Below are 21532 nucleotides of genomic sequence, written 5' to 3'. Positions count from 1 at the left end.
CACTTTCAAATAAAACAGGCACTAAAACCTGGACATCATGTAGTTGGTAAAAACTTTAGGGTTCCAAGCAATTATTAAATGTGTCCTTTCAGAAACTAGTCAATTAAAGTAGACTTATTCTTTTTTGTCCTTGAAAATCCTAAGTTTATTGTCAAGTAAATGGCAATACTTTTATAATATGAGCAAATCATATGGCAATTCTTCATGATTATTTCAATAAATTTCACATGCCTTGGAAATAATTTCTCTCAGCAGAAAGAGATCATCTCATTCTCAATATGTGAACTATCCATAAGTAAACTACAGCAAATTGCTATAAGGAAAAAACAATAGTAAGTATTAAGTACTATACCAGCTACAGCATGTTACACTGATGGGTGAAATATTTGGTTCCTATTGTATATATTATTTCCCAATGATAACAACATATCTAAACTAACCTAAAGGAAGCCTATAAAGATTAAGCACATAACAAAGATTTTATAGCTAAAATTTATCACTTATGGCATTCCATAATAAAAAAGATGACAGAACTACCCGTATCATTTTCGAAACGGATAAAAAGCTTAAATTATAATCAAATTTGAACAGTTACTAGACTTTCAGATTTCTTAAGAAGAAACGGGGGGACTCTTTTAGACCTAAAAACAGTACTTATGAACTGAATATGAGTATGTGTCACGAAAGCAAAACAAAACTGCAAACATTATTACTACTTCTACATAAACCCTCAAAACCACATCAGTAATAAAACTTTTATCTAATTTGAGAATGCGGTAATTTTTAAAAATCTGTGAACTGGCTAAAGAACCAAGGAAGAAGAGAGCTCATGAGGTGTATTGAACCAAGAATCATTTAAAAGAAAATCTTTTACTATGAATAAATTTAAGATTAGGAGTTCAAATACCTAAGAAAAACTTCATGTGGTTTCAAGACAAAATATTTCTATAATAACTACATTCAGTGAATTCCATAATAGTCAATTCTATAAATTTGCTTATGTACACATAGTCCTTTTCAGTCAGAAAATACTTTAGATTCAGTATGTATTAGCCTCAAACCAAAGGAAAGAAAAACCCTAACAAGAAACAATTTATCAATCTATTATGTTATGATAAAGTATCATTATCTAAGGTCCAATTTTAAAACTATTTTATAGACTCAAACTTATGCTCCTTTTCAAGCTACTCATTAAAAGGTTACTGATGCTTACTTAATATTTTTAAAGTTTAATCAATACATGTTTTTCTTTACAAAAATAGATTTCTTAGACGTGGCCTGATACAGACACACTCCACCTTCACACATGCAGTACGCATTAGAGTATAGGAGGATGCACAACCACTTCACCATATACACTGAGGCATGCATGAAGTACCACTCCAGGCATGCTTTAAACCCACAAAGGAGCAGCTCAGCCACTTACAGCAGTGCCAAGTCCATGCTTGAAAGTGCTCTATATATTCAATTGTAGACAAAAATATTTCACAATTAAAGTAACTAGCCACAGGGTATCTAAAAAGTATATACTTGGGTTTATTAAATATAAGCTTTAAGCATTTATGTAAACCATCCAATGTAAATGGAATGTTTTTAGTATTATAAGCCAAAGGATAAAAAAAGTAGTAATATTTTATTTCTGAATTACACATAAAATCGAAACGTAAAAATCATTGTTGTTTCTTTTTAAATAATGGCCTTGAAAATAAACCTTAAGGGCACAATGTCCTGGCTCATTACACTGGCAAAAGGAAAGCATAAAATTTCTAAGTTTTTACTACAAATATACCTTATCTGCCATATCAGATTCATTAAATTTTCCCTTTTGAAAGAAATAGTAGTTAATGTTACTTCTACTTGTAACTGATCCTCAACTGAGAGAGGAATCATTCCCTCGGGCATTTTTAGTTATTCATAAAGTCTGGGGGCACAGATGGGAGAGGAAGGAAGTGGCGCAAATGGTACTTAATGAAATGAGGACCAAGGATACCGAATGTCCTACAATACACAAAGCAGTTCTGCATAACAAAGACTGTCCTGACCGAAAATGCTACTAGCACCCACTGAGAAAAACTAAATGTGTCACTAATAGTTTTATTAATAGTTATTACTCTTCTGCAGGAATGGATAAAAGAAAATGTGGCAGAATTTGGTATAATTCAATACATCCAAGGCAATGAAGGTGGGAAGGACATCTTTAACTCCCCAGAGACACACTCTTAAAGTGAAATATGACTATATAAAGAGGACAAGTATACCTAAGTTAACAATGATTAAAGTCTTTTTTTAAGGGAGGAAAAAAGGAAAAAGTTGAACAATTTACATATACATGTGAATATCTAAAAATGGATGAAAGTGGAGCTACTATAAATAACACCTGAAAACCCTCAAAATATGATTTAGAAGAACAGAATTTTTTAAATCCCTGGTCCAAATACGGTAAGGTTACTATCTTTCCACTTAACATACTGACATCAGAGTTGAAGCCTTCACAAGTACCTTTTAATGTGTTAACTTATTTTGTCTGATATGTTTTTGTATCATATAAACACCTCAAAGTATCATTTCATTTGTTTAAGGAAGAAAAGTACAAATATGACTCACCATTTTTCTTTAATATACATAATGGGCTACAACATAAATACTGCTACTTTTAACTTAAACAGTAAGGTGACAATTCAGAATGTATCAAATGCTGGGAAACAGCTGAGTATTAAAATAATACATAGAGCTTTAGGATGAAAATGTTAAGTTATATGTTAAGGGACACTGTTCTCAAGGGTTTTGATCCAAAAATCTTTTAAGTTTAATCTTTCCAAAGGATCCTATTAACTCCATCTTCTTCAGTAAGGGTCCTGGGATCCAGATTAAATATGAAAAATACAATTGTATATCAGTTATTAGATAGAATCTTGTATGAGAAATCTTCCTGTATCATACATCTATATTCAAAATCTTTTGTAAACCAGAAACACCTTTCTTAAAAAGAAATAAGATAGGAAGAAAGAAAAAATTTTAAGCAATTTAGCAATACCTTTTGGACTTACATTGGTGATGATTCGATGGAGTGAATTTACCAGCACATAGTGAAATGTAGAAGGGGAATTCTGAGCCAGGCAGATCTACAGAGGAAAGAAAAAAACAGTAAACTATGTTTTTCTATGAGAAAAATATATAGTAATATATACAAGGACAAAAGGAACAACAAAAAAGAAATGTTTAAAAAACAGAATATATTTTTTAGGATCTTGAAATTAACTTTAACATATAAAAAGAAATTCTGATAAAGGTGCACTCTATCATCTTTCTACTCATTTCACATTTATAAAGGATCAACGGCATCGGTAAATGAAACTGATCCAAATCTATGCTCTCACCTTGAAGTGTTGGTTATTGTGAGGGCTTATCCGGAAGCAAGAGACAAGGCAGTCGATCATTAGGTCCACATCTGCCGGCTGACTGCCCCTCGAGAATGGCTTACTCGGATTAAACAGCAGGTTCTATGAAAATTCCAAGCGAAAACAAAAGCTTTTCACACAGTGTTTTTTCTACTAGTATTTAATAATAACATATAATCCACACAGATGGCAGTAACATGTAGTTGCCAGAAGAAACATAAAGTACTAATATTGTGGCTCATGATAAAATTCTTACTAGACCACATATGGTTCCTTTCAGGCCCAAATTTCTACATTATTTTATACCCAAGTCTGAATATTTATGGAAATTTAAGAAAACTGGTTAATTCTGTGTTTTCTTCATATTCTAAGCCACTTAATGTAGCCTGAGGAGCAGTAGCAAAAGCAGGTCCTATGAATTTACAAAGTAAAAGTGAAAGTCACTTAAGTTCAATTCAGTCCAGTTGTTCAGTCGTGTCCAACTCTTTGCGACCCCATGAATCGCAGCATGCCAGGCCTCCCTGTCCATCACCAACTCCTGGAGTTCACTCAGACTCATGTCCATCAAGTCCGTGATGCCATCCAGCCATCTCATCCTCTGTTGTCCCCTTCTCCTCCTGCCCCCGATCCTTCCCAGCATCAGAGTCTTTTCCAATGAGTCAACCCTTCACATGATGAACACCCAAGACTATCTATCTCCTTTAGGATGAACTGGTTGGATCTCCTTGCAGTCCAAGGAACTCTCAAGAGTCTTCTCCAACACCACAGTTCAAAAGCATCAACTCTTTGGTGCTCAGCTTTCTTCACAGTCCAACTCTCACATCCATACATGACCACAGGAAAAATCATAGCCTTGACTAGACAGACCTTTGTTGGCAAAGTAGTGTCTCTCTTTTTAATATGCTGTCTAGGTTGGTCATAACTTTCCTTCCAAGGAGTAAGCGTCTTTTAATTTCGTGGCTGTAGTCACCATCTGCAGTGATTTTGGAGCCCCCAAAAATAAAGTCTGACACTGTTTCCACTGTTTCTCGTCTATTTCCCATGAAGTGATGGGACCAGATGCCATGATCTTAGTTTTCTGAACGTTGAGCTTTAAGTCACTTAGTCGTGTCCAACTCTGTGCAATCCCATGGACTATACAGTCCACGGAATTCTCCAGGCCAGAATATTGGAGTGGGTAGCCGTTCCCTTCTCCAGGGGATCTTTCCAACCCAGGGATTGAACCCAGGTCTCCTGCATTGCAGGCAGATTCTTTACCAGCTTAGCCACAAGGAAGAAGACTCAGAACCTCTGTGTTAGCAATGATCTTCAAAATAAACTAGTATAGTATTTATACAAGAGATTTATTTTTCATTTAATATTTTTAAGTTTGTATAAGAGAAATAATAAGCATGTTACCTTAAGATCAACCACCATGGACTGAACCAGCAGAAAGATGACAGAGTTATCTTCCCAATTGATGTAAGTACTTGCTTTACACAGTTTGACACAGGCGATTGCAGCACTTTCAGTGAGCTGCCTGCTTCCTCCATGGCCGGCAAGTGCTTTTCGCAGACTGTCCAGAAACAACTTCTACAAAATTCAAATACAGCAATGAGGTAATATATGAAATTTCTTGGATTTCAGACTGATCTAATAAAGTAACAAATTACCAGCCACTAAAAACTGTACTCTCTATAGAAATACTGATACATAATTGATACTCGTGGCTTTAAATTTCATAATTTTAAGTAGTTGTCATAATTTAAATGATTCTTGAATCAAGAAAATAAAAATAAAAAAAAGAATCTGTTCTTCCCTTTCTTTGCTGAATTATTAAAGGAACATGAGAAACAGTCCTTTCCAAACAATGTACTTGACTTCTCAACCCTGAATTTAGCCAATCAAATTCTCTTTTTATATTACCTTTAATTTCTAAACACTATTCTTTCTTGGTTATGGTCTATCTCAAACTGTTCCATCTTTACCTAAAACTCCAGGCTATATTCAACCTTCAGCCTTCTAACTAAGGATACGATACATTGAAAGCTGTTCTATTGCTCTAAATTCCATTCTTCACAGAAAATTATGCAGCTTGTAGAATACAGCTCCCTGACCTGGGATCGGACTGGGGTCCTCTGCATTGGGAGCACAGAGTCTTAGCCCCTGGACCACCAGGGAAGTTCCTAACCCTAATCTTTAGATTTTTTCTAACTGCCTAAAGAATAAAGTTGAAACTCAAACTGGCTCACAATGTCTTCCAGATTACTCACTATCTGCTCTTCATCTTCACTTATAATTGCCTGTGAGAACCTTCCACTTTCTAGCTAACTTTTCTGAATATACCTTCAACATTTTTAGATCTATTTTCTTGATTTCCCTGGCTTGAATAACACTCATCTTTCTCTAATCTAAATTCCTTTCTTATTTCAAGTTCAACTAAGGTTCCACACCTCTTCCATAAAACTTTCCTCACTATTCAAGCTTTATTTGAATAGGTAAATACCTGGTAAACATGTATTCTTGATAAATAATTTTTTATCCATAAAGAAATAACTTGGAATTCTAGGGAGACAGCAGTCTAAGCTATCCTTGACTCCCGATTTTTCCCCTAGCTCCTTCGTTCTTTGGTCTCCATGTTCATCTCTTGTTTCTGGAGTTACAGTCATATTTTTCAGCCTCTCTTACAGTTAAATATGGCTATATGAATGAGTTCAATCAATGGAATGTGAATGAAAGTGATCCATGCCATTTAAGGGCCTGGACCACAAAAATCCTCAGCATGCTTTTTTCTATGCTATCTTTTTTCCTTCTGGCTGGGAGAATGGAAACAACTCCTATAAAAGCCATGTATGAAAAAAAATGGCAGAATCTTTGCTGGCCAAGGTCCTAAGAAATCACAAAGAGGGCGACTGTCCTACAGAGCTACTCAGTACTATTTCATTAAGTATAAGAAAGTTCTATTGTGTTGAGCTGTTATACTACCTACCCTAATACAGATAGTAATACAACTAAAAATAATAATAAAATTTAGAAGTTGAAAAAAGAGAACTGCTTTTCACATATGATCTGCAGTCTAGGACTGGTGTAAATTAAAGCTGGTTCTGATCTGTTTAGGGTTATATTTATTTGTTGTTTACTCCCTTGCTTCTTTTATCAGATCAGATCAGTCACTCAGTCATGTCTGACTCTTTGCGACCCCATGATATCTCAGCACACCAGGCCTCCCTGTCCGTCACCAACTCCCGGAGTTCACTCAGACTCACGTCCATCGAGTCAGTGATGCCATCCAGCCATCTCATCCTCTGTCGTCCCCTTCTCCTCCTGCCCCCAATTCCTCCCAGCATCAGAGTCTTCTCCAATGAGTCAACTCTTCACATGAGGTGGCCGAAGTACTGGAGTTTCAGTGCTAAGCATGATTTAAACTATAGCGCGCCGGCTGCGACGAACCATGCAGAAGCATGGCTGAGAGGAGCTACCCCTCGCCCAAGGTCAGGGGCAGCGACGGACAGCGCCAGGCTGCGATGGTGCCGGAGCAGCCGAGAGGAGCCACCCCACGCCCGAGGTCAGGGGTGGCGGCCGAGAGGAGCTACCCCACGCCCGGGGTCAGGGGTGGCGGCTGAGAGGAGCTACCCCACGCCCGAGGTCAGGGGCGGTGGCCGAGAGGAGCTACCCCATGTACAAGGAGTGGCGGCTGTGTGGGTGCAGGAGGGCCGAGAGGAGCTACTCCACGTTCAAGGTCAGGAGGGGTGGTCGTGAGGAGATACCCCTCGTCCAACGTAAGGAGCAACAGCTGCACTTTGCTGTAGCAGCCATGAAGAGATACCCCATGTACAAGGTAAGAGAAACCCAAGTAAGACGGTAGGTGTTGCCAGAGGGCATCAGAGGACAGACACACTGAAACCAGAATCACAGAAAACTAGCCAATCTGATCACACGGACCACAGACTTGTCTAACTCAATGAAACTAAGCCATGCCATGTGGGGCCACCCAAGACGGGTGAGCATGGTGGAGAGGTCTGACAGAATGTGGTCCACTGGAGAAGGGAATGCCAAACCACTTCAGTATTCTTGCCTTGAGAATCCCATGAACAGTATGAAAAGGTAAAATGATAGGATACTGAAAGAGGAAACCCCCAGGTTGGTAAGTGCCCAATATGCTACTGGAGATCAGTGGAGAAATAACTTCAGAAAGAATGAAGGGATGGAGCCAAAGCAAAAACAATACCCAGCTGTGGATGTGACTGGTGATAGGAGCAAGGTCTGATGCTGTAAAGAGCAATACTGCATAGGAACCTGGAATGTTAGGTCCATGAATCAAGGCAAATTGGAAGTGGTCAAACAGGAGATGGCAAGAATGAACATTGACATTCTAGGAATCAGCGAACTAAAATACACTGGAATGGGTGAATTTAACTCAGATGACCATTATATCTACTACTGTGGACAGGAATCAGTTAGGAGAAACGGAGTAGCCATCATGGTCAACGAAAGAGTCAGAAATGCAGTACTTGCATGCAATCTCAAGAACGAGAGAATGATCTCTGTTCGTTTCCAAGTCAAACCATTCAATATCACAGTAATTCAAGCCTATGCGCCAACCAATAACACTGAAGAAGCTGAAGTTGAACAGTTCTATGAAGACCTGTAAGACCTTTTAGAACCAACACCAAAAAAGGATGTCCTTTTCATTATAGGGGACTGGAATGCAAAAGTAGGAAGTCAAGAAACACCTGGAGTAACAGGCAAATTTGGCCTTGGAGTACAGAATGAAGCAGGGCAAAGGCTAATAAGAGTTTTGCCAAGAGAATGCATTGGTCATAGCAAACACCCTCTTCCAACAACACAAGAGAAGACTCTACACATGGACATCACCAGATGGTCAACACCAAAATCAGATTGATTATATTCTTTGCAGCCAAAGATGGAGAAGCTCTATACAGTCAGCAAAAACAAGATCGGGAGCTGACTGTGGCTCAGATCATGAACTCCTTATTGCCAAATGGAGACTTAAATTGAAGAAAGTAGGGAAAACCACTAGACCATTCAAGTATGACCTAAATCAAATCCCTTATGATTATACAGTGGAAGTGAGAAATAGATTTAAGGAATTAGATCTGATAGACAGAGTGCCTGATGAACTATGGACGGAGGTTCGTGACTTTGTACAGGAGACAGGGATCAAGACGATCCCCAAGAAAGAGAAATGCAAAAAAGCAAAATGGCTGTCTGAGGAGGCCTTACAAATAGCTGTGAAAAGAAGAGAAGCGAACAGCAAAGGAGAAAAGAAAAGATATAAGCATCTGAATGCAGAGTTCCAAAGAATAGCAAGGAGAGATAAGAAAGCCTTCCTCAGTGATCAATGCAAAGAAATAGAGGAAAACAACAGAATAGGGAAGACTAGAGATCTCTTCAAGAAAATTAGAGATACCAACGGAATATTTCATACAAAGATGGGCTCGATAAAGGACAGAAATGATATGGACCTAACCGAAGCAGAAGATATTAAGAAGAGGTGGCAAGAATACACAGAAGAACTCTACAAAAAAGATCTTCATGACCCAGATAATAATGATGGTATGATCACTGACCTAGAGCCAGACATCCTGGAATGTGAAGTCAAGTGGGCCTTAGGAAGCATCACTACGAACAAAGCTAGTGGAGGTGATGGAATTCCAGTGGAGCGCTTTCAAATCCTGAAAGATGATGCTGTGAAAGTGCTGCACTCAATATGCCAGCACATTTGGAAAAGTCAGCAGTGGCCACAGGACTGGAAAAGGTCAGTTTTCATTCCAATCCCAAAGAAAGGCAATGCCAAAGAATGCTCAAACTACTGCACAGCTGCACTCATCTCATATGCTAGTAAAGTAATGCTCAAAATTCTCCAAGCCAGGCTTCAGCAATACGTGAACCATGAACTTCTTGATGTTCTAGCTGGTTTTAGAAAAGGCAGAGGAACCAGAGATCAAATTGCCAACATCCGCTGGATCATGGAAAAAGCAAGAGAGTTCCAGAAAAACATCTATTTCTGCTTTATTGACTATGCCAAAGCCTTTGACTGTGTGGATCACAAGAAACTGTGGAAAATTCTGAAAGAGATGGGAATACCAGACCACCAGATCTGCTGCTTGAGAAATTTGTATGCAGGTCAGGAAGCAACAGTTAGAACTGGACATGGAACAACAGACTGGTTCCAAATAGGAAAAGGAGTACGTCAAGGCTATACATTGTCACCCTGCTTATTTAACTTATATGCAGTGTACATCATGAGAAACGCTGGGCTGGAAGAAGCACAAGCTGGAATCAAGATTGCCGGGAGAAATATCAATAACCTCAGATATGCAGATGACACCACGCTTATGGCAGAAAGTGAAGAGGAACTAAAAAGCCTCTTGATGAAGGTGGAAGAGGAGAGTGAAAAAGTTGGCTTAAAGCTCAACATTCAAAACTAAGATCATGGCATCTGGTCTCATCACTTCATGGGAAATAGATGGGGAAACAGTGGAAACAGTGTCAGATTTTATTTTTGGGGGCTCCAAAATCACTGCAGATGGTGATTGCAGCCATGAAATTAAAAGACGCTTACTCCTTGGAAGGAAAGTTATGACCAACCTAGATAGCATATTCAAAAGCAGAGACATTACTTTGCCAACAAAGGTCTGTCTAGTCAAGGCTATGGTTTTTCCTGCGGTCATGTATGGATGTGAGAGTTGGACTGTGAAGAAGGCTGAGCACCGAAGAATTGATGCTTTTGAACTGTGGTGTTGGAGAAGACTCTTGAGAGTCCCTTGGACTGCAAGGAGATTCAACCAATCCATTCTGAAGGAGATCAACCCTGGGATTTCTTTGGAAGGACTGATGCTGAAGCTGAAACTCCAATACTTTGGCCACCTCATGTGAAGAGCTGACTCATTTGAAAAGACCCTGATTCTGGGAAGGATCGGGGGCAGGAGGAGAAGGGGAAGACAGAGGATGAGATGGTTGGATGGCAGCACCGACTCGATGGACATGAGTTTGGGTAAACTCTAGGAGTTGGTGATGGACAGGGAGGCCTGGCGTGCTGTGATTCATGGGGTCGCAAAGAATCGGACACGACAGAGCGACTGAACTGAACTGACTGAAGCATGATTACCAAAGCCTGGGAGGAGCTCTGCCACAGTGCCAAAGGCTACCTGTGGGAGCCCAGCCAGCAAAACCAAGCATTTCTCACAGGATACTATCTCAAGACACCTATAGGGTAGTTCCAAGAGTGGTTTTAAAGATTTATATTAAATTCTGTGCCCTACTGAAATGATATACATTCTACTGTGATGACTGTGGGGCACTTTTTTTAAACAAATATGTACCACTATTTTCTAACACAATTAAACTTTTTAAATCACCCAAAAACAATTTGGAAACTATAAAACATTCCTCTAAGTCAAATATGGTATCATTATTTAAGAGAAATCAGAGATTTAAAACTACTAAAATTAAGAACACTTCATCTGAAAACCAAGACCGCTGCAAGAAAGTATTCAAAACCTTATAGAAAGTTCGACAATTTTTTAAAAAGGTGAAAATAGATGAACTAAACCATTACCTCAAAAAATAAATGCTAGAAAATATAAAGTTATAAGACCAAGTTTTTAAAGGCCAACAGTATAAATAAACTCTAGTAAACACGAATAAGGAAAAATGAGACATATTAGAAATGAGGAAACAGTCATAAACATGGATACTGAAGAAAATAATTAGAAGATAATATATAAATATTATAAACATATTCTGTCTACATATTTCTATATTATAAATAAAATATGCAGACATAGATATACATACTCTTTATTGATAAAACTGAAAAATATATCTCCTATCAAAGATCAAAGAATAAACTGTTAAAAGTTACCTTAAAAGAGACAAAAATTCCTTAAAAAAAAAAAAAAGCTAACTATTCACACTGAAATGGTTGAGTAAATGAGGCTCATTAGTGTAACAGAATATTACCAAATACTTATATGAAAGTGTTAGATCTCTATCAACTATTTTGAGGAACAGATAAAATTGTCTTTTAAGTAAATAGAGTAAGATGCAGAGTAATATGTATAAAATTATTTCATTTAAAAAATATAACAACCATCATATATGTGTATGTATTTTCATACAAACGACCAAGTAGATATGAATCGAAGGATACACCTATGAATAAAGGATAACCATTAACACTCATTAGCACATTAGAAATATGACTAGAAAAGAGAATAAATTAAAAATACATTTAAGATCTAAATTGTTTAACCTAGCAAAGTACTAAAAATATATACATACATGCTAAGTTGCTTCAGAATACTGGAGTGGGTTGCCATGCCCTCCTCCAGGGGATCTTCCCCAAACAGGGACTGAACCCAGGTCTCCCGCATTGCAGGTGGATGCTTTACTGTCTGAGCCAGCAGGGAAGCCCAAGGATACTGGAGTGGGTTGCCATGCCCTCCTCCTGAATTGCACGCACACACACATGTGCGCACGCTTCCTTGTGACACTAGTGGTAAAAAACCCACCTGCCAATGCAGAAGACATAGAAGATGTGGATTCGATTCCTGGATTGGGAAGATCCCCTGGAGGAGGGCATGGCAACCCACTCCAGTATTCTTGCCTGGAGAACTCCAAGGACAGACAAGCCTGGAGGCTACAGTCCAAAGGGTAGCAAAGAGTCAGACACAACTGAAGTGACTTAAAACAGCACAGCACACACATATATATATACGCCTATTTCAAAACTCTTGGGTAGTGCCAGACACAAAGGTCACATACTGTATGATTCCATTTATATGAAATGTGCAGAATAAACAAATACAGAGACAGAACATAGATCAGTGGCTGCCAGGGACTGGGGTGAAAGGGGAATAATGAATGACTGTTAACAGGCATAAGGTTTTTTTGTGGAGATGATGAAAATTTTCTGGAATTAGTGGTAGTGATTATACAACTTTTGGTTGAGTATACTAAAAACCACTGAATTATACACTTTAAAAGGTAAATCTTATAGTATGTGAATTATATCTCAATAAAATGAATAAATAAATCTTGGGGAGGAGAGAACTGACCCAAAAAGCTAGGGAAAAAAAGAGCAAAACTGAGTGGACTTCACAGAAATTTTAAATACCTAAATAGCAAAAACAAAAACCCATAAAGTTTAAAAAGAGAAACCAAGTAAAAAAATGTACAGACACTCTACAAATCAATAAAAGACAAATAATTCAACAGAAAAATGAGTGATTCACAGAAGATAAACAAATGACCAGTAAGCATTTGGAAAGACGTGGCTGTGATTATTAAAATACAAATTCACTTAAGAGCACTAATGAACTCAAAACAGCTTTTTACCTATGTGTATTTTCCCAATAAACACAAACAAACAAAAAACAAAATATTAAAGGAGTCCAAAACAATGAAACATGAAAAATGGTGTCCTCATAATGGGTAAGTTGCAATATAAATCTAAGGAGAGCACCAAAGCATCACAGACTCCCAAGGATTATCCAGTTCATTTATTTACCAGTCAATGCATAAATTCCCTACACAATATTTCTACCAAGTGTTGAATTCATTTAGCTGATTTTGAACATCTCCATCTACAGACAACTCATGCAGAAGTCCATTTCATGCTTAGTCAGCTAATGGTATAAATTTTAAATATTTATATTACAAAGAACATATTCTCAAAACAAACTGCATAAAGAAATTCAAATAAAACAATAAGGTTAAATACCCAGTTCTTATTTTTAAAAAATTATTAGCCCCTGAGAATTATCAGTTGTTACAGTGCCAATTGCACTACAGATGGCATATGTGGTACCCTGCTTTCCTAATAAAATGCTGTGAAAACTGTTCTAGAATGCCTACAATGAGTTACTAGGCCATTTCATTAGCACCAAATGGACACAAACCTAAGTACACGCAAAGACATCATAAAAGTGATGAATTTTAGTAGGGTGATTGCAGTGATTATTACAGAAAACTATGTTTAATACTATGTTTAATATTATCCTTTCTGGCAAAAGAATGCAACTATGGGATCGTTTTAAATCTTTAATCAATGAGGGTTATCACTAATACCATATTTTTCCTCCAACTAAATTTATATCCAAGTATGTCTCTGCTAAGGCCAGCAAAAAAAATACCCACAATGATGCAACTAGAAATGGACAGAACGCTAAGCTTAAAGAAATATATACCTTGAGTAAAGTAAATTGCTTCATGTGTATTTCCTGGCCATCTAGTGGTTAGGACTTGGCACTTTCACTGCCAGGGCCCAGGTTCAATCCCTGGTTGGGAAACTAAGATCCTGCAAGCCACACAGCATGGCCAAACGAAGTTTTTAAAAAAAATATCATTTCACATCTGAACATAGTGGAAATAACTTTTCCCTCCTCACCTTATTCATGTTGTTTTCATCAACCACATCCTTGGATATATCCTGGATTATTTCTGGACACAAGATAAGCAGAATGATTTGTAGTGGCCAAACTGCTGCTTTACGTTTGGTGCTTTCAGCAAAACCATCCACTAAGTCAAACAGTTTTTCGGCACACTCTATGCGAAAAATACAAATATTAAATGATACTATTAGATGACAAGGAAATCTCTGGCATTAAATTAAAAGCTGACACTATTCAAAAACTAGCAAAGGCCACATTTTAAAAAGCTAAATCTGGAAGATCACTTAACTCTCAACAAATTCATTCAGGTAATCAAAAAAGTAATGTTATATTGTCTACGTATTACAAGAGCTATCTTGATCCACCCTGTTGTTCAGTCGCTCAGTAGCATCTGATTCTTTGCGACCCCAGACTGCAGCACCCCAGGCTTCCCTGTCCTTCACCATCTCCCGGAGCTTGCTCAAACTCATGTCCTTTGAGTCAGTGATGCCATCCAACCACCTCATCCTCTATTGTCCCCTTCTCCTCCTGCCTTCAATCTTTCCCAGCATGTCTTTTCAAATGAGTCAGCTCTTTGCATCAGGTGGCCACAGTATTGGAGTTTCAGATACAGCATCAGTCCTTCCAATGACTATTCCGGACTGATTTCCTTTAGGATGGACTGGTTTGACCTCCTTGCAGGCCAAGAGACTCTCAAGAGTCTTCTCCAACACCACAGTTCAAAAGCATCAATTCTTTGGCACTCAGCTTACTTTACGGTCTAACTCTTACATCTATACACGACTACTGGAAAAACCATAGCTTTGACTAGATGGATCTTTGTTGGCAAACTAATGTCTCTGCTTTCTATATGCTATCTAGGTTGGTCATAGCTTTGCTTCCAACGAGCAAGTTGGATTTAGAAAAGGCAAATTTATTTATTTATTTATTTATTTTTAGAAAAGGCAAATTTAATTTCATGGCTGCAGTCACCATCTGCAGTGATTTTGGAGTCCAAGAAAATAAAGTCTGTCACTGTTTCCATTGTTTCCTGATCTATTTGCCATGAATTCAGTGATGGGACCAGATGCCACGATCTTAGCTGTTTGAAATGTTGAGTTTTAAGCCAGCTTTTCCCCTCTCTTCTTTCACCTTCATCAAGAGGCTCTTTAGTTTCTCTTCGCTTTCTGCCTTAAGGGTGGTATTATCTACATATCTGAGGTTATTGATATTTCTTCCAGCAATGTTGATTTCAGCTTGTGCTTCATCCAGCCCAGCACTTCACATGATGTACTCTGCATATAAGTTAAATAAGCAGGGTGACAATGTACAGCCTTGAGGTACTCTTTTCCCAGTTTTGAACTAGTCCATTGTTCCATGTCCGGTTCTAATTGTTGCTTCTTGATATGTATACAGGTTTCTCAGGAAGCAAGTGAAGTGGTCTGGTATTCCCATCTTTTTAAGAATTTTCCACAGTTTTTTGTGATCCACACAGTCAAAGGCTTTAGCATAGTAAATAAAGCAGAAGCAGACGTTTTCCTGGAATTCTTGTGCTTTTTCTATGATCCAAAGGATGACAGCAATTCGATCTCTGATTCCTCTGCCTTTTCTAAATCCAGCTTGAACATCTGGAAGTTCTTACCTACTTCCTAGTTCTCGCCTACTACGGTGGTAAAGTTCATCCAGCCTAGTAAAGTCCAAATTTTACAAATCGTCAGACTGGTATTTAGTCTCATTGTGGAGGGCCCTATGCAAAGTGTGATTATATCCAAGAAACAAGACTAATTAGCTTCTTAAAGGGAATTACCGAGTTCTCCAGGAGTCTATTCTCCTTGAAGCTGTGTCTTGAGAATTCTAAGTGAGGATATTCTTACTTGATACCCCTCTCTCTAAACAGGAAATAAAACCTCAGAGCACAAAAAAGGGCTTCTCTACAACAAAATGCCATCGGTATCCAATCTACAACTAATTAAAGATCAGAGCTTCATTTCAAAACTTCCTTATCTATTTGCTCAAAGGAAAAAGGTTGAGGGTAATTCAGAAGTTTAAGAAAAAAATAATATTTCCTATTTGACATAAGTTGAAAAGATTAAAAGCACCATAATAACAAAAATAACTTGGAAAATGATAGGTTTTTATCTATTAAGTAAGAGTTTTTAAAAGACATTATCCTTACCAGCCATATCAGTCTGTGGAATCTGGTACAGCTTTGTAAATTCATCTGGATAATTTTCTACCCAGTTCCAAAATGCCTACAAATAACAAAACATATGTTTTATGTGATACATTGTTAATACAGAAAACAAAGTATCATATTGCTCCAATTATATCACAAAATTCTAATTTCCTCCAGAAGAATATTACAATGCATTCTTTCTAAAAATTAATGTGAAATTATTACTCTTTGACTCAAAATACTGAAGACAACAACACTTAGAACCAAAAATTAACAAAACTTTAATACCAAAGAGGTTATTACTTACTTTTTCCAGGCTATTTATAACTGCTAACTGTGCAACTTTCTTTAGGGCTTTAAATTTAAATGCTGTTTCTGGAAAAGAAAAAAAAAAAGGCTTTACAATTACTAATTAGTTAACACAAATGCAATTCAGAAGTACCAGCAAAAATAACTTTCCTCTTACACACAAACTTTTGTGCCAGTGTTATTTATTAAGCCATGTAAAGGTAAACACAATTAGAATAAACCAAAAACCTTACTGTTTTTGTCCACTAAAGGCAAAACTCAACCTTGAACTTCAAAGGTTGTGAGTTTTTTTCCTTTGTTTCTAATAATAAGTACATTTTTAAAAAATGTCTAAAATACAATCATTGTAGAAAATTCAAAAAATACACAACAATCTAGGGGAAATTGAAAACATTATCTATGATTCTACCATTCAGAGACAATCACAATTTACAGTTTGGTTAATTTTCTTCTTTCCCTTTTCCTATGCACGTATATAGACAAATATATTTACCGTAACTGAGAAAATCTGTTCATAACAAACCTGTTCAAACTATTCTACTGGTAGCAGCATATCCCCAACTTTTTCCATATTATTAAAAGTTCCTCATGGGTATATTTGATGATTTTATTACAATAATATTCAATATTTAAGTCCATGTATTAAGCCACTGGTTATTCAAACATCTTCCAATTTTGTATATTTGAATATTATTAATATAAATAACATTAATACTTTATATCCAAATCTTTTCCACATTCTAATTATTCCTTTAAGGCACATAAATATGTAGAAAAAGAACTGTCCAGTCCAAGAGATTAATATTTTTAAGGTTCTTGATAAATACTGCCAACTTGATTTTTGGAAGGACTGGGCCAAAGGCCACTCCCACCAAGCAGTATGTGAAAGTGTCCTTATCATATCCTTGCTATCATTAAATATGTTCATTTCTTTTATTCTACTAATTTGACTATTCAAAATAGTACAATGCATTTTTAAAATAAGACTAAACATTTCTCCATATACATTATGTATTTAATTTTTTTCCCTCTTCTATAAAATTACTGTCCACATTTGTAACAAAGATAACTTTTAATGAAGGGATGTAGATAACTTATTAAATTACATAAACATCTTTACAAGATAAAGATGAGTCTTCAAGTTATAAAATTGTCTAAAAAATCTTCTAAAAGTCGCTTTCTTTTTTTTTGGACTTGCAAATGAGTAACTTGCTCTCCACATCAGTTTTTTTTTTTTCCTTTAAAGCAACAGCCTTTATTTGAAGGGTTTTTAAATGAAGAATTCAAAAAGTGTTAGGTTTTTGGAACTTATTGACCTGTATTGAAAAGGAACTGCTGACAAAGATTCACCAGAAATAATCTGAACAAGCAAGAAAATATAGTTAATACTACTGAAACCTACTAAAAAAGTTCCAGGACATACGGTTTCTCTGACATAACAATACCTCTAAGTGCTGTCATGGATACGAAACTGACTGCCCATTATTTTTCTAAACACACAGTGGTATAGGTAACAATATTCAATCACTTTTGTTCTTTCCTGAATATATAAAAATTAAAATGCCAATTAAAAGACTAATATATTCTTCTCTTCAAATGTTTTTTACAGATACAATTTCCATATTTTCAGTCAATAGTGGTGTGGTTTAAGAGATACTTCATTCACAAGTCAAACAACAGTCTACCCAAAAGGAATTGATAGCCTATAGGCTCATAGAACAAATGAAGAATTCGGGAATGCAGCAACTGACATTTCTAAAATACACAACAGGAGATACATGCAATAAGCTCTACTAAGCAGCTGGCCACAGAACGAGAACATTGGATCATGTCACTGGTGATTTCAATAGGACACCAGGTGCTTCCAAACACAACTCGAACTCTCATCTTAGGCTTTGTATTTTGCTTTTCCAGTTTCGCTAATGACACACATGTGATTCAAGTCCCTGAAGTATTCATTATAGTCAAGGGCATACATACCAACATAGCTCAGTTGGTAAAGAGTCCACCTGCAATGCAGAAGACCCCGGTTTGATTCCTGGGTCAGGAAGATCTGCTGGAGAAAGGATAGGCTACCCACTCCAGTATTCTTGGGCTTTCCCGTGGCTCAGCTGGTAAAAGAATCCGCCTGCAATGCGGGAGACCTGGGTTCAATCCCTGGGTTGGGAAGATTCCCTTGAGAAGGGAATGGCTACCCACTCCAGTATTCTGGCCTGGAGAATTCCATGGACTATAGTCCGTGGGGTCGCAGAGAGTCAGACACGACTGAGCAACTTTCACTCACTCACTCACCTAATTAATCACCAAAAGCTATGCAATGTATTCTACTCAAAGATTATGTATTCTTCATCCTAAATACCATATCAAATTGGTCCCCACCCTATCACATTTCATCCAGACCTCCACTATCCTTATTTCAACATCACATTACTACACAACCAAGTTCCAGAAGTTCATGCAACTTTCTATCAAATCATCCTTCAAATTTCAAGCAAAATGGCATATCTAAAATAAAACACTGATCAAGGTAATTCCCACCCAAAAACCTTTGCATCACTTCCCAGAGCCACTAAAACAAAGCCTCATTACCCATAAGCAAAATAATACAGCAGTTAAGTACTTTGGATCTAGAGATGCAGATGTGAACTGAATCTTTATCCTGCCACTCAACAGATGTATGATCTTGGAAATGTTACTTAGGCCTCAGTTTCCTTATCAATATAAAGGATGATAATGGTAACATCTGTTTCACAGGGTTCTTGTGATTGTTGATGAGAAAAAGCATGTAAACTGCACAGGGTGATGTATGGCACATACGGAAAATGCAACAAATGTTACTATGTTTTTATTAATATGATATGATGTACTGTTGTACCTGTGTATCTTGCTTTTAACATCTCCTGCCCCTAAACACATACACACTTCTTCTCTCATGTTATACTCACTCTATTGAGCTCTGCCACACTGTTTGCAAATAATCTGATAATATATTTGTCTCATAAACCAGGTCATGAGCTCCAAAAGGAGAGACTCAATATTTTACTAATGTTTGTAAGCTCAGCAATCAGCAAGGTTTCTTACATATAGTTTCTCAACAAAAGCTGCTGAATTGAATTTAAAACACATTATTACTTTTACTATTCATATTACAGGAAGTTTCCATTCCTTTTACCATGACTGTGTAGAACCATCTTTTGCTGGTCTGGTTAATATTGGCTTTATATGTCATATTTATCAGCAAAAATTCTATAAATTTATGCTCATAAGGAAGCTGCATTCAATGGGGATAACTTACCACAATAAAAAGAAAGTAATTTATCCATACACTTAGTTTCTCTCACTGTGCATGAAGAACCATCAATTAATTATTATGTATTAAACATTTCTAAGAAACTGATCTTTTAAACAAACACCTATCCACAAGCACTCTGGACTTGATTTCCCAAATGTCACTGAACAGCTATGGAAAAAAAACTCACATTTCTTAAATTTTATATATAGAGGAAATATCTAAATATTATGATTCCTTAATTTTTCAATGTTTAATAATAAATATTAAAATCCTGAAATTTAAACTGAATTGAGTGATGGTTTATTATAATCTAAAATAACTACTGTCCACTTGTTTATGCTGTGCTTAGTCACTCAGCTGTGTCCAACTCTCTGCAACCCCATGTACTGCAGCCCACCAGGCACCTCTGTCCATGGGGACTCTCCAAGCAAGAACACTGGAGTGGACTGCCATGCCCTCCTCCAGGGGAATCTTCCCAACCCAGGGATCGAACCCAGGTCTGCTGCATTGCAGGCAGAATTCTTTACCATCTGAGCCATCAGGGACATAACAGCTAAAATGATTCACTTCTCCTTAATTAAAGCTACTGAAAAGTGAGGTAAGCATTGCTTGGTTTTATCATGGTAATGGCCTAAAATCGTAAATTCTGAACAATCATAATATAGCTGGAACATAGCTTTATAGTATTCATCTATATAGATACAGTTCTTTTTACATCTTTGGTGAAATAGTTGTTGAGTTTAAAGCAAATGTTAGAAAAACTAAACATAGTATTTTGAAAACTGCACTGCAGAACTGTTAGTTTTTAAAGTTAGTATAACTAAATCTCCTTCAAGGTCAAACACTAAAAAACACTGTTGACAATTCCTTAATCAATATACAAAGTAGAATAAAAATAAGTATGAATCACATACTATAAGGTTTCACATTTAAATTAGCCAGAATCCAACATTACATAAAATTAAAAAACAATTTCTGTGAAATGAATTTAGGCATTTATATTCAGTATATTCATAATACTCAGTGCTATTTGCTTTATATTAACACATTCCTGCTTACCACAAAAACCCTCTCAATTCCTTCTGATAGTTAATTTCAGTCAACATAATGATAGCACTCTTCAAAGCTTTAAAATTACACATTAGGCATTACACATTACACATAGGCATATTCCCAGGTGTGACTACTATTGATATGTTCTCTAAGGAAGCAAAACTAAGCACTGAAAGAATAAAAGACTTTGAAATGCTATACAGTCAGTCAGTAAGGCAATAACAGAGTTGAAAACAGAATATCAGAAATGAGATTCCTGGCTCAATTTCTCCTCTCATCATAAAAGCACAATCTTCTGGTTCCATTTGCAATGAAACTTTTATACCCTGCTAAACTATCTGCTTTTAACCCTGCAATAGATAAACAAATAACTTTTATAATACCTAACTATCTTTGAGATGAAATTCTAGAAAAATTAAATAACAGCATCCTCACATTCTCTTTAATAAAGAGAAAAAGCAAAAACTGTAGTTGAACCAAAACTTTACATTGCCAAGACTTAAGATATTCATTACTCTATTATTTGCAAAGGTTCAAAAATTATTGAACCATAAAGTATTACTATCCATTTCTCAAGGACATTTGCATTATAAAATCCATTTTGATGTTCTAGCTCAACATTATTAGCTCAATTAGTACATTCAAAATACTTATTTTTCACCCACAGTGATTAATTTCACATACATCATTCATTTAAACTTACCCTTCAGGAGTCGTTTTAATTTTGCACAATCCACATTAATATACTGTAACAGTTCTATATCATGAACATCCACATTGTCTTCTGAACAAACAGTCAATTCCTGTAACCTGAAAAGTAAAAAATCAAAAATAATTTATCAACTGAAGTTTTAGGATAGTTCAAAATTCTGAATTCAACAAATTGAATTGATTGATGGTAAAAAAGCACAAATACTACATGATTTCA

General features: G+C 36.6%; 1 protein-coding gene across 8 annotated transcripts in view; it reads right to left on the bottom strand.

The window, feature by feature from the left end:
• The window catches only part of NF1 (neurofibromin 1), a 257559-nt gene that overhangs the window by 166985 nt on the left and 69042 nt on the right, over positions 1-21532 (bottom strand). For all 8 annotated transcript variants that reach the window (XM_070390404.1, XM_070390401.1, XM_070390396.1 and 5 more), the window contains exons 5-11: positions 21308-21414; positions 16258-16325; positions 15951-16026; positions 13792-13949; positions 4797-4970; positions 3378-3500; positions 3048-3122 (exon numbers count right to left, since the gene is read on the bottom strand). In XM_070390404.1, coding sequence (XP_070246505.1) covers positions 3048-3122; positions 3378-3500; positions 4797-4970; positions 13792-13949; positions 15951-16026; positions 16258-16325; positions 21308-21414 — 781 coding nt within the window. The remainder of the gene's footprint in view (positions 1-3047; positions 3123-3377; positions 3501-4796; positions 4971-13791; positions 13950-15950; positions 16027-16257; positions 16326-21307; positions 21415-21532) is intronic.

This window comes from Bos mutus, chromosome 19 (assembly GCF_027580195.1).
Source record: "Bos mutus isolate GX-2022 chromosome 19, NWIPB_WYAK_1.1, whole genome shotgun sequence".
Classification (NCBI taxonomy): Eukaryota; Metazoa; Chordata; class Mammalia; order Artiodactyla; family Bovidae; genus Bos; species Bos mutus.
This window is presented reverse-complemented; position numbering and strand designations above follow the sequence as displayed.